The sequence below is a fragment of the Vicugna pacos genome, chromosome 13 (assembly GCF_048564905.1).
Source record: "Vicugna pacos chromosome 13, VicPac4, whole genome shotgun sequence".
Lineage (NCBI taxonomy): Eukaryota > Metazoa > Chordata > Mammalia > Artiodactyla > Camelidae > Vicugna > Vicugna pacos.
In genome coordinates this window covers 38,871,693-38,888,634 of record NC_132999.1, presented here as the reverse complement: position 1 = coordinate 38,888,634, position 16,942 = coordinate 38,871,693, and the positions used below count along the sequence as shown (strand labels likewise).

At 42.1% G+C, this 16,942-nt stretch overlaps 1 protein-coding gene across 1 annotated transcript; it reads right to left on the bottom strand.

Annotated features, from left to right (window-relative positions):
- Positions 1-28: 28 nt before the first annotated feature.
- On the bottom strand, positions 29-14,911 carry PPT1 (palmitoyl-protein thioesterase 1). Its single transcript, XM_006215863.4, has 9 exons — positions 14,765-14,911; positions 11,092-11,201; positions 10,738-10,865; positions 10,343-10,413; positions 8,708-8,810; positions 5,077-5,167; positions 4,275-4,373; positions 2,733-2,804; positions 29-1,522 (listed from the first exon to the last, which is right to left on the bottom strand). Exons 1-9 carry the CDS (start codon positions 14,886-14,888, stop codon positions 1,400-1,402), a joined length of 921 nt encoding a protein of 306 aa, XP_006215925.1. The 5' UTR covers positions 14,889-14,911; the 3' UTR covers positions 29-1,399.
- Positions 14,912-16,942: the final 2,031 nt, after the last annotated feature.

Sequence of the window (16,942 nt, the reverse complement as noted above, 5' to 3'; positions counted from 1 at the left end):
CAGAGATAAGAAAAAATGACACCAAGGATAAGAAACTACTCTTTATTTTAGACAACTTCAAAAAATTATTTTCACATCCCCCCACTTCTTGCCTTTCATCCTCTCTTCTTTTAGTTTAGAGATAAGTCTTAAGAGAGGTGAAGGAAAGATCATAAAAGGTAAACTCTGCAGCCCTGACAAGATGCTTCCCTCAAATGTGGTTACTCATTTCCCCAAACTAGCGTTCTGCAGAACAGTCTTCCAAAAAGTCGCTCAGTTTTCATGGGATGAGGGAGTGGGAGCTAAGACAGCCATGCTCAAATACTGTGGGAAGCAGCAGGGTAGGGTTAATTCTCTTTACTGTAACAGGAATTTTCAGAGTCCTTAATATTCTAATATGGGCTGATCTCCAAGAGCAGAAAAAGGATATGGAATATTCCCTAAGCTTTTTGAGCAATCTTTTTTTCACAGAACACATCAGAAGCAGTTTGGAGCGTGCTGATAAATAAGAATTTTTGACATGGCAGTTAGAAGGCCTGATCTCCACATTTTCCCTCCCATTCTTTGCTACTGCCAGTGACAGTGACTCTAGAATCCAGACCACTCGTCATATAAAGGACAGGTTCACCAAGGATGGAATGGAAAGAACCAGCTACCTCTTTTTCATTTTAATTTCTACATTTTCCTTTGACCTCCTCTCCCCGCCTCTCCCCATCTAAGTTAAGCAATACGTACACTTCCTCAGTTAAGCAATCCAGTTGGGCACTACTTCCCTCCTTCTGTGACAGAGCAACTAATTCACTACCTGAGGAGACAAAAAGTACTACGGAGGCAAGATGGTGGGCTGGCAGAATCTGTCTAGTAACAGCTGAGACACCACAGAAAGCAACATACTCAGAGGGGAGGGCAGCCTCAGAGGAATTATGGGGACACATTCAGGCAATACTTTTCTAAGCACTGGTTAAACCTCTACCAGCACAACTGAGAGAGCATTTATGTGACTACCTCAAGTCTGGGTACTGGCCTCTTGGCTTGAGACGTGGCTAGATTTTCCCTAGAACGGCATCTGTCTTAGAGTCTATCTCATTGATTTAGCTTGCTCCATCTTTTCTGGGCCTGGGCACATTTCTGCCACTGACCTGCGGCAAACTCCCGATTCCTGAAAACGGTCTGACCACATCAGAGTGTGGTAAAACAATCTCCATGGTTATTAGCTAATTAAACTTGCATTTAACACCATATGCTGATAGGATGAGGCAAACGATAAGATTCATATCTTAGATCTTTCCGGGCACGGTGTGTTAGAGGATGACTAGAGAGGATTAGTTGCAAGCTGGATCTGAGCTCAGGCGTGGGCGTGTAGGGAACTGGTTTGGAAGTGTGAGGGGTTCCCTGAGCTCTGGTGCAAACTGCCAGGGTTTCACTCAAGGAAGGGTATGATGTGGGTATAAAACCATTCTTCAGACAGTTGAAGGTGGTCCCCTTCCACAGCTAGGAACACCAGTTGTCCTGCATTGTCCATTTCCTTTAGTCCCAGGCGGTCCTGCAGAGAGACAGGCCATAATCCAGAGGCTTAATGAAAAGTTTTATAGTAAAACAGTAAAGAAATATACTGTCAACTTGAGATATATTCTCAAAATGCAATCCTTTCCCAGAGTATTAAAATGTAGGTGTATTGTTGAAAATGCCAAAAAGGATACTTCCCTCCAGTTTTTTTTCTTAAGCATTAAAAATGAGCAATTGAGATCATTGTATACAGAGTTTCATATTCTGCTTTCTGAAGTTTCCCAAGGCTTCTGGAGGACCACACGGACAACTGCCTCAAAATGTCAAGTTAAGTGGGACTGAGCCAAAGATAGGAGAACATTAGCCAGATAACTTAAAACATATCCAACACTTGGATAACAAAACTCAGACATGTTCATAGTCTGCCCACAGCCAGGATGCCACAGAACAAGGGTGGCTGGGAAGATAAGCGGTTAGGATGGTGCCAGAACATTGCTTCTGCTATAGCTACCATCAATTTGAGCTTCATGATAAGTTCCTAGTTGTAATTTCCAAAACTCTTTACAGACCCCAGCTTCCCTTTCCTTTCACGTCACCTAAGTTGGGGTGCCAGGTGCAGAAGAAAAACCGAGGAGACAGCTGGCATGCGAAATTACTTAAAGGAATTCTAGTAGAAGGAGAGTGGCTCAGATGTAGCACTTGTGCATTCAGGGGAGAGTATCTCCAATATAAAACCCTCAGAGTGTGGAAGGTCCCAGAACCGGCAGTGGTGAGGAACAGGACCTACTGCTGAACAAAGTTCACACTCCATTGCTCTCAGCCTCCTGCAGGAGGAGCTCCCCGTGTCAATGCCTGATTTACAAACAGGGCTTCCGCATCTGTGAATGTTTCAAGGTAACAGCCCTCTCCTCTGTTTTTGTCATGCTTGGGGGCTTCCTGGATTTGTAGCAGAGGGTACCTCAGCAAAGGAAGCCAGTTCTAAACCTTGTTATCAGAAGGACGGAGTTACAGATGTGTCTCTTTTATCTGCTTGAAAACCATGAGGTACAGGTCCTTCAATCTTCAGGAAGTAGACTGCGGTAGTGCAACAATCAGCCTAACAAGCCTTGCTCAGATCAGACATGAGTCAGCAGCCTCATGAGCACCTGCTGGGCGGGGATGTACGGGACAAGGTCCATCACCAAAGCGCCTAGCAGCTTCAGGAGCCAGGTACTGAAAAGGGCTGTGCCTCTCTCCTCCCCAGTTACCTGTGTGTACAAGGTGCTCTCCTGTAAGGGAATGGTTTCCTTGGCTTGGCCACTTCTGTAAAATCCAAACCACTGGAGAGAGGGAGAAATGAGGTCAGATCAGACACATGCACACACTGCCAAACTAATTTAAGACTGGCTAGTAGCTAAGACTACCAACCCGCTGAAGATTCTAAAGCTGCAGCAAGTAGGGGAAATAAAGCATGTCTTAAGCCCTCTCTTTTTAAGGGTGAGTTGATCTATCCAAAGAACTTTCCAATTTTCCAGAATCGCTGCTTCCTACAATTACTGAGCACCTGCCCCATGAAAAGCCTTATGCTGAACTCTAGACATTAAAAGATGAATATGTATACAGTCCCTGTTTTCAAGAAGCTCTAGTCTGATGCACAGAAACAACTAATTGTTTAGTGTGGAGGTCAGCAGACTTTTCTATAAAGACCAGATACAAAATATTTCAGGCTTTAAGGACCACGTGGTTGCAACTACTCAATGCTGCTATTGTAATGCAAAAGCAACCATAGACAATATTTTAAAAAATGAATATGGCTGCATTCTAATGAAACTTTATTTATAGACACTGAAATTTGAATTTCAAATTTTCACATCATCAAATATTCTGATTTTTTTCTACCATTTAAAAATGCGAAAACCATTTTTAGTTTGTGGGCCACACAAAAGCAAGTAGCAGGCTGGATTTAGCCCACAGGCTGTAGTTTGCTAGTCCCTGGTGGTCTGACCCAGTGTGATAAGTGCTGATATAACAGAGGCTGATGAGTCTTTAAAAGGGGGAACAAATTCTGCTTGGAAGAGGGATGGTCTCCTGGATGGAGGAAGTAACATCTGGATTTGGCCTTGACAGCTGAACACAGCTTGTCAGGTGGAGGAGCCCAAGGAAGGGCATTCTGGAGACTGAAAAGCATGAACAAAAACACACGAAAGAAAAAGCACATGGCAAGTCTGGGGCACATCAGTAGAACAATACGGCTGGATCAGAGAGGATACTGAGTGGTTGTGAAGCAAGATTAGGCTGGAAAGACAAATCGAAGCCAGGTCAAGGCAGCCCTTGAATGTGAACCCCAGAGATTTAGACTTTGGGCTGGTGGTTCTGAATCTTTTTTGGATCACAGATCTCTAAAAATCTGATAAAAATTATAGACTCTCCCTCTGAGAATACAACTACAATTGACCCTTAAATGACACAGGTTTGAACTACTCGAGTCAACCTCTATCCGGGTTTTTTCAATACCGTGGATGCTGAGGGCTTACCATAATTATATACGGATTTCTGACTGTGCAAAGGGTCGGTGCCCTTAACCCCCATGTTGTTCAAGGGTCAACTGTACACAACTTTACATACAATTTTGGGCAGTAGGGGGGTTATAACCCTCCTCAGTTCTATTTACAGACCTCCAGAAAGAACCCCTGCTCTCCACAAAGACTGGTGGAAGGGACTGAAGGTCTTCCCCAATGGGCAATTACTCTGGACTTTAATGCTATTCACTCTGATGGGCTCCTGGCATTATGGCCTTAGCAGTGTCTCACCTCAGAATCCACAGGGTCCACAATGGAATCATTGAGGAATTTCACCATCACAAACTTTTTCAGGGCCATCAGGTTTTTCTTGTAGGACTCATTGACACCCTGGAGGAAGGGCCAGCAGTAAGTACCTGAGGGATATTGCCATCAGGTTCAACCACAGCATACAGGTGCCACTGTGCATCTGTCACTGCACTCCATAGGACTCAATTATGTAGCTTAAAGGCTTCTAGCCAGAAAAAGCCAAGGCAAAATAAGAGACTGCAAATTCTGAGTGGTTCAGCTATACTATCCTGCTCCCACCACTCCCTACTTCAAATTTCACTGTTTTTTTTAAAACTTCCAGATAAGCCCACTATAAACCGAGCCATCTAGTTTACCAGAATCTCCCAAACCAGAATCTCCCAAACTTGGGGCACACTCAGTCCCTTCTGCAGTCTCTCTCGTAAGCAAATCACTCTTCTGAGAAAATATGACCCCAAAGGGATCCACTAGGAAGGCTCCCCTTGGTAAGACAGCAGCTGTGAAGTTACACGTACACCAGCCAGCAACCTACTGACTCATCTTGCTACTTCAACACTAGCAAAGGGAAAGAACCCAAGGGAAGAAAGCCAAGTGAATTTCAGCCTTCTTAAAAGGAACTGAATCTCATAAGCACCACCTCCCCCCAAAACAGAACTTCTTGTTTCCTGGCTTCTGTCTGGGATATTTTGGGTAAGCAGTCATTGCCAATCTATTTACAATGCCCCCAATTAAAAAAAAAAAAAGAAAGAATGCACAACTATGGTGGCCTGGGTTGGGTGCTTACTCTCTCTTGGTTAATATCTGCCAAGAAGATGCTGTGGTTGCGGTATACGTCCTCCTTTATGGGGTCATGCCAGTATTCTGCTTGCACCAGGCTACGGGAGGAAAAGAAACGAAGGTGAGCAAGATGCACGTTGGTCAGCACGTCCGGGGCCTGCCCCTGAGCACAGGCCACGAAGAGACTTCAAAAGGACATTAAGACCAGAGTCTACAAGTCCCAGGCCTCACCCTCTAATAGGAAAGACAAGACTTCTGCTTGCAAAACAGTTCATCAACAAGACACCCGAGGCACACATGTGCTATTTATTTAGCACAGTCCAGGAAGTCCTAAAGATTTAGGAAGGGGCCTCATTAATATTGGCTTCCCTATGGCACTGAGCTTTCTCACTCTAATCATGCCTCCAGACCATGGTGGCACATGCTGTCCTGTTCTGTGATCTGGTTTCTCTCTTGCAAGCAGAATCTTCCCTGATGCAGAGGGCAACCGAGGACAATTCTACAGAGAAAACTATTTCCTTTTGTCACTTTCAGCTCTTACCATCTCCCTCTACAGCCCTCTACTTAAGACTATTTGCCTCTTTCAGTCTCATACTGGCCATCTGTTAAAAGGAAAGTTTACCTGTATCAAGAAACTTTAAAAAGAAAAAGCAAACAACTGTATTAAATTAGAAAAAGATCCTCAAAGGCAATCTGTAAGTGAGCTGTTGAGAACTCAGAAAGCATTTCCCAGGAAAACTGTTATAAATGGTGAGCTGTAGGCTGGCTGACAAGTCCAGTTCAGCTACAATGTTAGGGAACATATCTCAAGTACTCTCACTTCCCTCCATCCACTGTGGCCACCCTGGTGTCCAAGCTACCATCACCTTTTATCTAGGCCTTGGCAACAGCCCCCTAAGTGGTCTGCCTGCTTCTCCCCTACCTCCTTGACAATCCACTCTCCACAAAGGGGAGATCTTCCAAAAACATCAATCGGGCCATGTTATTCCCTTGTTTAAAACCTCCCAATAGCTTCCCATGACGTTCAGAAGAAAATCTAAACTCCTTTGCAGCCTATGGGTCCTTGCATGATGTAGCCCTTGCTTCCCTGTTCAAGTCTCCCGTCTACCACTAAACTCTAGTCACCTGGTCTAGAATGAGACAAACTTGTCCCCAGCTCAAGGTCCCTCTGCCTGATCCCTCTTTTCTTAGCATCTCCTCTGCTCCTTTATTATCCTTCAGATCCCAGCTTAAATATCTCTTCTTCAAAGACCATTCTGTCCAAATTAGGTACCTCCTTCATTACTCTCCATCACTGCATCCTGTTTATTTCGGCCATGGCCTTTGCACCGTTAGAGGTTATCTAGTGCACCTGTTCACTTGGAGACCCCTTTCCTCCCCTAGGATGTCACCTCATGAGAGTATGTTTCCTGTTTTTTTCTACCTCACTGAGTTTTGTTTTAAATTCCAGATTTCCTCAACCTTATATTCCCATACCTCTAACACATTTTTTAAATTTTGGTTATACTTTTAATTTCCAGGAGCTTTCTCTTACTCTCTCTGATTGCTAGTTTCATCTGTATTCTTTTCTAGTGTCATGGATGACCTCTTGTCTCTGAAGATAGTAACACAGGTTTATTTGTTTTTTTGTTTGTTTGGTTTTCTTTTTAGGTTTTCTTCAGCATCTTGAATTGCCATCTGTCTTTTTCACGTTCCTTTTTACTTTTTGTTTGCTTTGGTCTGTCTTTCATGTTGGAAGCTTTCCTGATGTCTGACAAGGGGTCCTTGGCTACAAGGTACTACAGAGCTGACCGAAAGCTCTCTGCACAAGAACAGAGCTTATCTACGGTGGGTTCACTACACGGTAGTCAGAAGTCGTCCAGATTTGCTGGAGGATTCCAAACCATCACCTTGAAGGGCTTTTCTCTGAGGCCAGTGTTTTCTCAGGGAGGGATCCATCAAACTTCTGCTGAGTAGGTAATGAGCCTGGCTGCTACCATTCTGAGGGCTAGATGGGTGGGGATGGGTTTTCAATAAGGCATTTACCACCATCTGGTGCTTGTATTCTCGAAGCCTGGTACTTCTCTAGTTAAATGGCTCCAGAAGATAAATTTGGCTTCTCTTTTCAGGGTGGGAGAGAATCAGTCATTTGGATGTGCAATTGAAGGGAATCAGGGAGTCTGATCATCGTTTATATAGATTTTCAACAAAAAGTCCTGCTTTTAGTCCCACGCGCATACTCTACCTTCCAAAGTATCTTGTGCGTATATTTCCCAAATCTTTCTGGAATTACAAAAAGTGAAGCTGGTCCCTTCTTGTCTGTGTATCCCTCCACAGACAGAAATGTTTCAGCTTTTTCTGCTCGGCTAAAATAGTGATCACTCATTCATTCACCTGCTTTCTGCCTCTGAAAAAAGACATGTTGACGTCTTCTATTTCTTTTCTCCTCTCCTGTTCTCTTTGCTCTGTGGCTCATCACTCTTTGTCCTTTTACTACCAGTTTATTAAAGGTTAAAGAGAAAGAGAAGATTTAAACCCATTCAAGTACCACTTTTAACCAGGACTTAGAAGTCGCTGTCCCCACCCCCACAGCTGACTGTGCCTCTGCACTCACTTAAAAAAAAAGGCAGGACATAAATAACCCAACCGTGACTAGTCAAACCAGGGAAGAGGTAAGCTTAGCAGTGGTTGGAGCTGCCTGAGGAAAGGAGGTGGAGAGACAGTCTCTTAGTTTCCCTCACTGACCATCAGGGGCGCTGTTGACCCAAGACAGCTTTGTTACTATGCACACAGCCAATGGGTAGGAAAGGAAAAGAGCTGGCTGCAGGTAGCTTCTATAGGCCAGTCATCCACAAGGCTGTACATTGGACAGGGCTTCAGGGAAGTGTTGTATTGAAGAGCTGCTATCAGACAAGAATCATTCACTTGGAAGACCCGTAGGATAGATGCCACAATCATATGAGTTGATCTCAAATCTCAGTCATCACCCAGAATACTGTAGACCTACTGAATCTGAATTTCTAGGGATGGAGCCCTGAAATTTATTTTTAATCAATTCCCCAGGGAGTCTGATGTTTAAAAATTTGGAAACAACTTAAGGAGAACACACTCTGAAAGTGATTCTATGTATTTTTAAACACCCAAATACATCTGAGGAGTTGACGACACTGATGTAGGAGACTAACCCCTCGATACTAACAACATAAAGAATCTGTCCTGGTGGGGAGCTATAGCTTAGTGGTAGGGTCCATGCTTAGCATGCACAAGGTCCTGGGTTCAATCCCCAGCACCTCCATTAAGAAAAATAAAATAAAACAATGATCTTTAAAAAGAAAAATCTGTCCTTCAAATATTAACAATAATTCCTTAGGCCTAGTATTTTCTAAAGGCTTTTTTGTTTGTTTTTTAAAGATGAAAATTTATTGGTGCAATTATATTCTTCTTATATAGAAAAATGGCCTCCCTTTCTTTAAATTAATATTAGAGCAGTTTTAGGCTTACCATAAAATGAAGCAGATAGTATAGAGATATTTACAAAAAAACCCTATTTCGTTTGAATATCACTAGCAACTAAGCCTAGAATCATGGTTAGCATGAAAGTCAGCATGATATTTTCATGCAGTGACAGTTCGGTATCCTTTTCAGCTAACCATACCTACCGTTCTTGGACAGCTTTGTTGTAAGCCCCAGCATTCAGTGTTTTTCTGATCAAGTCACAGATGTGAGAGCTCTCTCCTGGGCATCGAGGGAGTCCAAAAACACCTACAGTAGTAGAAGACAAACATCCACGCCTTCAGTAATCATGTACTAAATACCTACTGTGTGCAGGGCATTGTGAGAAACAAAAACCAGAGCTGGACCCTGACCTTACTCATTTATTCCTCAAGAAAAGAATGTATTGAGAATTAATACTATAACTAGCTTCTTCCTGGTGCTCTCACACTCTTTTCTGCCTCAGGACCTTTGCACCTTCTCCTCCCTGGAGAATGTACTTCCCTCTCTTACTGCTTCAATGACTGGCCTCATTCTCATCTCTTGGATCTTAGAGAAGTCATATCTGGATACCCTAACTCAAGCAGTGTCCAATCCCATTTCCCCCTCGTCCCCCAGTTATACCTCCATCCTCATCTTCCTCATCAATAACATTTTTGGGGTACCAGGCATGCCAGTTCTAAGCACGTATTGGCAATAATTAATTTAATCCTCACAACCACCCCGTGGAGTAGAAATCATTATTTGTACCATATTACAGATAGGAAATTTTCAAACAGAGAGGTTAGATGCCTTGTTCAAGGTTAGTAAGTGATGGAGCCAGGATATGAAAAGGGTAGCTTGGCTCCAGAGTCTACACCTTTCACCAATACAACCACTATTCTTCCCTCAAGTATTATCCTATTTTTCTTTATCATATTTATCACTATCTGTATTTATTTTGTTTGTTTACTTGTTTTATGTTTATTCTACCCCAATTTAGAATGGAAGTTTCACGAAGGCAGAAACTTTGTCTTGTTTCTAGGTTTTCAATAAATATTTGTTGAATCAATGAATGAATAAGCTGTTTTTACCAGCTTGCATCTGAATACTACATGTACTTTTTTCTTTGTTTTTTTTTTCACATGTACTTTAAAAAAGCATTTTCCTTCCTATTATTTTATTGCATCCCCTGAAAATTTCCCACAAGGTAAGCAGGGTCTTAGTTTCCTTTATCTGTGAAAGGGGCCTATGATACCAAATTACTTGCCCATCAGGAACAGTTAGTTGGCTGAATCCAGTTTCCAGGTTATAAGGAGAAGCTTTCTGCACCTACACTATACCAGTAACAGCTACATCCATCAGAACAGAGATAAAGTTCTATTCCAAAGACACATCTTCCCCCACAAAGTATGTAATTCTGTCTAAATAGCAAACTTGTTGTTTTTTGAAGGATTTAACCTTGTCTGTCAAACTTACAGACAAAAAAGGCCTAGACAGTATTCTCTGCCTAAGTCTAAAGCCAATAGGACCGCACCCATGTTAGAAGACAGGAAAGGTTGTTGGACTTTCCTAGCTCCTCAACCACCACCTGCTACGTGGCTGCAACCATCTCACCTTCAGAAAATCATGTCAATTAGACTGGAGAGAAGGAGATGCTAACCTAACAATTTACTTGTGTTCTAGGCCTCTGGAATCCTATTTCTTCATCATTGCTGGCTAGTTTTTAATAAACTAGAAAAATAGGATTTTTGCAAGGTTGGCTGACTTCTTGTACAAATAGAACCGCTAGAATTTTTTTTGGCAAAGAGGGCCAAAGTTACCTTGATGTTGTCCCCCAATGGAGATGAGGTTGATCATGGGAGGTGATGGGCATCTCTGAGCCACTGCCCTCCTGGGGAAAAAATAAGGATTATCCGTTCTGTCAGATGGAAATGTATCAACAATCAACTGCCCAGAGGAAGCTACTTAATCCTCTGTGGTGCCCCACAGCCACAAAGTTTCAGGATTTTCCTCTGATACGGCCAAACATAAATCTTTATTCCTTCATAGAGGATAAATTAAGCTCCACAGAGCTTCTTCTATGGGAATATTTTAGAATAGTTTTCCATTCAAGAGAGATGGAGATTCCAAAAGAATTGGAGGAGCATATTTATCTGAATTGAAGGCAAAAAATCAGTTCCATGTAAGTGGTGTGATATAACAGAAGGAGACTTACAGAAATTGGCCTCCCTGGGAGAATCCCATAGCATTGTAGCCTTGTTGCAATTTAGGATCCTTAGCAAGAATCTGACACACTGTCTTTACTTGGGAGTTGACATTCAAGAAGAAGCTGTTCTCCACATCCTAAAAGATGGGCCAAAGAGAAGTGAAAGGATGGGGCTGAAAACACCACTGGCACCTTCTCTAAGAGGCACATTTGTTTAGGTTGGTACTCTCACACAAGCCACTCAAAAACTAAAGTATCAGTGTATGACTTGCTGCTAAAAATACAAGGTAAAGCATTTTAAGAGTACATTCCATGAAATCCGTCAGCAAACCTTCACAGGAACAGAGCCATGAAGGGCCTTACCTCTATCAGGGTCTTCCCAATCTCTAAAGATAGAACGTAAATTCCAGGTATTTTCTTCTCAACCATTTTTTTAATAGCACCCATGCTTAAGGGATTACAACAGCTGTCTCCTAGACAACAGACAATCAAGGAAACTCATAAAGCAAAATATCATTTATTTTTTTAAAAAGCTTGTGCTTCAAAAGGTACCATCAAAAATACGAAAAGACAACATATAGAATAAGAGCAAATATTTGCCAAAAAATTGCAGATTTTATATATCTGATAATATCCAAAACATAAAAAGAATTCTTACAACTCAACAAGAAGATAACCTAATTAAAAAATGGGGAAAGGACTTGAACGGACATCTCTCCAAAGAAGATATGCAAATAACCAATAAGCACATGAATGTATGTTCAACAATATTGGTCATTAAGGAAATGCAAATCAAAATCACAATGAGACACCACTGCACACCTACTAGGATGGCTTTAATTTTTTAAAAAATTTATTTAAAAATTGGAAAATAACAAGTATTGGTAAAAATATGGAGAAATAGGAACCTTTACATTGCTGGTGGAAATGCAATATGATACAGCCACTATGAAAACAGTTTGATGGTTCCTCAAAAAGTTGAATGCCACAATGACCATATGACCCAGGAATCTCACTTCTAGATATATACCGAAGAGAAATGGAAACATACATTCCTACAGAGACTTGTTCAAGAATGTTTAAAGCAGCATGATTTGTAATATCCAAAAGGTGGAAAACACCCAAATGTCCGTCAATGGTTGAACAGACAAACAAATTGTGGTATATACATATAATGGAATATTACTTGGCCATAAAAAGGAATGAAGTACTGACACATGCTACAAAATGGATGGACCTTGAAAACATTCTTACAAGTGAAATAAGCCAGAAACGAAAGGTCACATATTGTATAATTCCTTTTTTATGATACATCCAGAATAGACAACTCTGTAGAGACAGAAAGCAGACTGGACATTTCTTGGGGGTGATAGGTGGAATGAAGAGTGATTATTTAATGGGTTCAGGTGTTTTCAGAGGTGATGAAAAAGTTTTGAAACTAGAGAGAAGTGGTGGTTGCACAACATGAATACACTAAATGCCACTGAATTGTATACTTTCATATGGTTAATTGTACATTCTACAAATTTCATCTCAAAAAAAAAAAGAACATTTTTTGCTCAGCTCATGTTTATCAACATGGTAACATCAAAAGCCCATACAATATAATTGGGACAACTGAAAAATAAGCAGAGGTGCATAGTCCTCTCCCTTATCATACAGAATATTTGGGGTTAATAGATTCTAAAGTACTTTGGGATCTGATTTCTCTTCAGGGCCAGGACTAGGGTAAGAGAAATTAAGGGCCTAGAATACAAAATTAAGGAGGCGCTCACGCTCGGGTTTATGCAAGAGCTGACCTTTAACTTACATTTTGTATACTAAGGGCTTCCTTGAGTTACCCTAGTCCCAGCCCTGGTCTCCCCCCCGGCCCCCGCCCACTGTTTCAAGGAAACAGAACTAAGAACAGGGAGCAAAGTGGTCACTAAGTGGGAAAAGTGGGCAGAAATCATTTTCCATTTTGAACTTAATCATCCCATTTTCAACCTGAGAGTAAGCTTAAGAATTCGTTTTAAAAAAAAAGAATTCATTTTTAAAGAAGGAGAAAGCCTTGAGCATCTTGTATTTCTGGGGCAGAACTATAATTGCTGGTTACTCAACTGCCTCCCCTACAGACTGACTGTGCTCTGGGAGGGGACAGATTGTCTTATGTTCTCTTTTAACTCTGCTGTAGCAGCCCGGGGGCCTGGCACAGAACCTTGAAAGAACTGTCTCTACTTACTGACTCTAATTCCACTCTGAACATTTTTTTAAAATCCATTCCAATAAGGCTCTCACTCTCATCCCTCCCCTCAAAAGGTCATTAGCCATCTTCATATCGCTAAATTCAATAACCAATTTTCAGCCCTTATCTTACTGGACCTGTCAACATTTCGCAGCTGACGACTCCTTCTAGAAACATTTTCACTTGGCTTCTAAGACACTGCACTCTCCTGACTCCACCACCTCCCTAGTTATTCTATCACTGTCTCCTTTGTTAATTTCTCATTTCCTCAGCCTCCAAATGTTGGGAGTGCCTCAGGGCTTGGTCTTTAGACCTCTTCCCTCCCTTGTGTACACTCACTCCCTGGGTGAGCTCATCTGGTCTCATGGCTTTAAATAGCAGCCACATGACAAAGGCTCCCAGCTTAAATCTCCAATGTGTATCTGTCTTGGACTCTACACTCCAAACACCTTCTACAACCCCTGGATATGTAACAAACATCTCAAATTTAGTACATTAAAAAGCAGACTCTCGATTTTCTCCCCACCTTACATTTGGTCATCCTACAGGCTTCCCCATTTTGGTAAAACGACAACATCCTTCTCGTTGTCCAGGACAAAAGTCGTGGAAAAATCCTTGACTCCTTTCTTTCTCCTTCATCCCACATCTAATCTGCTAGCAAATCTCATCCATTCCACCTTCAAACTGCATCTAAACTCTGACCATTTCTCACAATCTCCTGTATTAGTATACTGTTTCAAGCCACCATCATCTCTTATTTCAATTATTGCAAAATCTTCCTAACTTTTCTTCCTGTGGCTGTCCATGACCCTCTACAATCTATTCTCAAGGTAGCAACCAGAGTGCTTTTAAAATGCAGATAAGATCATGTTACTCATCTGCTCAAAACCCCCACAAGAACTTCCCATCTCATTCTAGCCAAAGTCCCTACAGTAGACTTAGCAGGCCCAGTAACATCCGCAGGCTACCGTGTCACGCCCAACCCCCACTCCCAGCCCTGAACTAAATCCCTATTTTCTTCTCCTTCCTCACCCAGTTCCAGCTACACTGACCTGGATGTTATTCCTTGAACATGCTCACCAGACATATTTCTGCCTCAGGGCCTTTCCATTTGCTACTCCTACCAGATATCCACATGGCATCTTCCCTTATCCACTTCAGGTCTTTGCTCAAAAGTCACTTCATCAGTGAATCCTTTCCTGACCTTGTTCTATAAAGTTGCAAGCCTCCACCTCCAGGCTCTATCCCCCTTCCTGCTTTATTTTTCTCCATTGCACTTATGTGTTTTACTTTTTTATTTCTTTATAGTCTATCTCTCCCACTGGAAAATCAGTTCCAAAAGAGCACTGAATTTAGTCTGTTTAGTTCACTGCTGGATCCTCAATATCCAGCAGGTGCTCAATAACTATGCGTTAAGTGTATAAATGAATTATAGGTGCCTAACAAATCTCTGCTCAACATGTGACTGAATAAAAGGATGGATGTGGCGGTCATGCAGCCACAGCCCAGCTCTCCCGAGCAAGTGTCAGATGCTGCTTCCTGACGCCACCGCCATGGAGATTAAACAGGCACAGCACATAAAACCCTACCGCAGTGCACAGTCCTCTGCGAGCGCTCACCAAAGGCAGCTCATTCCGCATCTCTCTTTCCAATGCAGTGTAATCCCCAAATCCTAAAACGTCGCGGGACAGGCGGGTGCTGTGGGACCACGATCCTCGCCCTTCACACTCTCACTCTGCAGACACGAAGCCAGGCTAGGAGAAAGAGGAGCCAAATCCTTTTGACCCTCCTCTCCCTCCCTCCCTCACTCACCCATCCCATGCCAGATCACCAGCGGCAGTGGCGCGGGCGGGTCGAGATGCCCCAGCGCTATGGCAGCGCAGAACCCCGGCAACAGAGCGAGGATCAAGAGCCACAAGCAGCTGGGCGACGCCATCTTGACTCAATCACGTGACGACGCGCCCCTCTCCCGGGCCTGGCGCCGGCGGGGGCGGGGGCGGGCCGCGCCCTCCCCGCCTCCGCCGGGGCTGCTGCGCAGACGGCCGTAGGGCCTGGCTTGTTGCTCTGGTGGACAGCCCGCCGCCGTAAATCAGATGCACGGCCAACGTCTATGCAGGGCTTACTACGCTTCAGACAGTATTTTAGGTGGTTTTCGTCTGTTAACTGATTGAATCCTCTCAACAAGGCCGAATACGCTTCTCCCCATTTTACAGGTCAGGGCACTGAGGCAACTATTTGTGTTAGGAACCAAGGTCATAGAAATAGCAGATTGGTGGATCCAAAGTCGTTGCCCTTAACCTCTGCATTGTATTGCCTTTGGAAGAAAAGTACTTTGTGGAAGGAAGGAAGAAAGGAAGGACTCCGCTCTCTATCAGAAATGGAAGGAAAGGGATAATTTCCAGGGCTAATCATGGCAGGCTGTGTGGTATTTGTTCTGGATTGGGAAGGAAAGGTAGGATTTCAACAGACAAAGACGAAATTCGGGAGAAGGACTAGTATGAGCTAAGGTAGAGGGAAAGGTACGTGTTTTCTAGAGATGGCAGAGCTTCCAGACTGACAGGAGCTTCTGTTGTATGTAAGAGAGATGGGAAAAGCCGCTGCCGCTTCCTGGTCTAATCTCAGAGCTGAATTATTGCAGAAACCTCTCTCATTCACCATTTCCCCCGTTTCTGTTCTACCTCCAGATTCATTATTTCAGTCCACTTTCACCATTTTAGTTTCCTGCTCAAAAATTTTTTTTCAGAAAAATATCAAAATTGTTTAAATGGAGAATTTGTTAAGTGAATTAAACTGTATCCATCATACAATGGACTACCATGACGTGAGTTTTATAAAGGATAAAGGTAGATTTATATAGAGTGACTCTACAAATGTCCTCAATATATTGTCAAGGAAAAGCTAGTTACAAACCGGAAGCCCTTTTATCTGATGCTTGTGGAACTGGTGATTAGTTGTTAACTGAAAAATTCGACTAAAATGAAGCATTATATAATACATGGTTTGGTTTTTGTTTTTTAAAAATAAGTTTATTGTATATTATAAGCATTTTTTAAAATTTAAGACTTATAAATGTTAATTCCTTCACCAGTCTTTTGAGATAGCTTCAGGATTTTTCTGTGATTATAGGGCCTTTGGTTGAAGTGCTTCTTGGAGTGATTTGTGCATCCCGCTTTTAGCAAATCATCTATAATTTCTCTTAAATGTTTCCTTAAAGTGGAGCAATAACTGGAAGACACTTCTGAAGCAATCGGAATGCAAAATTTTTCTCAGTGTATGTAATTTTTACAATCACAGATTTCTCACCCATACCTAATTTAACAATTTTTTAGCAACTTGCCTTTAACAAGCTTTTCCAAGGCATTCAACTTAGTTTTCATATAAACATCTCGTTTTTTTAATACAGAAGGAACTTTTTAAAATCTATTTTTATTTAAAGTGGTTAACATTTGCAAATCTCAAACTCCCTAATTTATCTCTTCCCACCCCTTTTCCCCCGTAACCATAAGATTGTTTACTATGAGAATTTGTTTCTGTTTTGTAGATGAGTTCATGTCCTCTTTTTTCTTTTATGCAGATTCCACATATGAGTGATATCATATGGTATTTTCTTTCTCTTTCTGGCTTACTTTACTTAGAATGACGATCTCTAGGTCCATCCATGTTGCTGCAAATGGCATTATTTTATTCTTTTTTTATAGCTGAGTAGTATTCCATTATATAAATACACCACAACTTCTTTATCCAGTCATCTGTCAATGGACATTTAGGTTGCTTCTATGTCTTGGCTACTGTATATAGTGCTGCTATGGACATTGGGGAGCATGTGTCTTTTCAAATTAGAGTTTCCTCTGGATACATGCCCAGGACTGGGATTGCTGGATCATATGGTAAGTCTATTTTTAGCTTTTTGAGGAATCTCCATACTGTTTTCCATAATGGCTGCACCTAAACATCTCTTTTATCTTTATACTCGTACTTCATACATTTTCA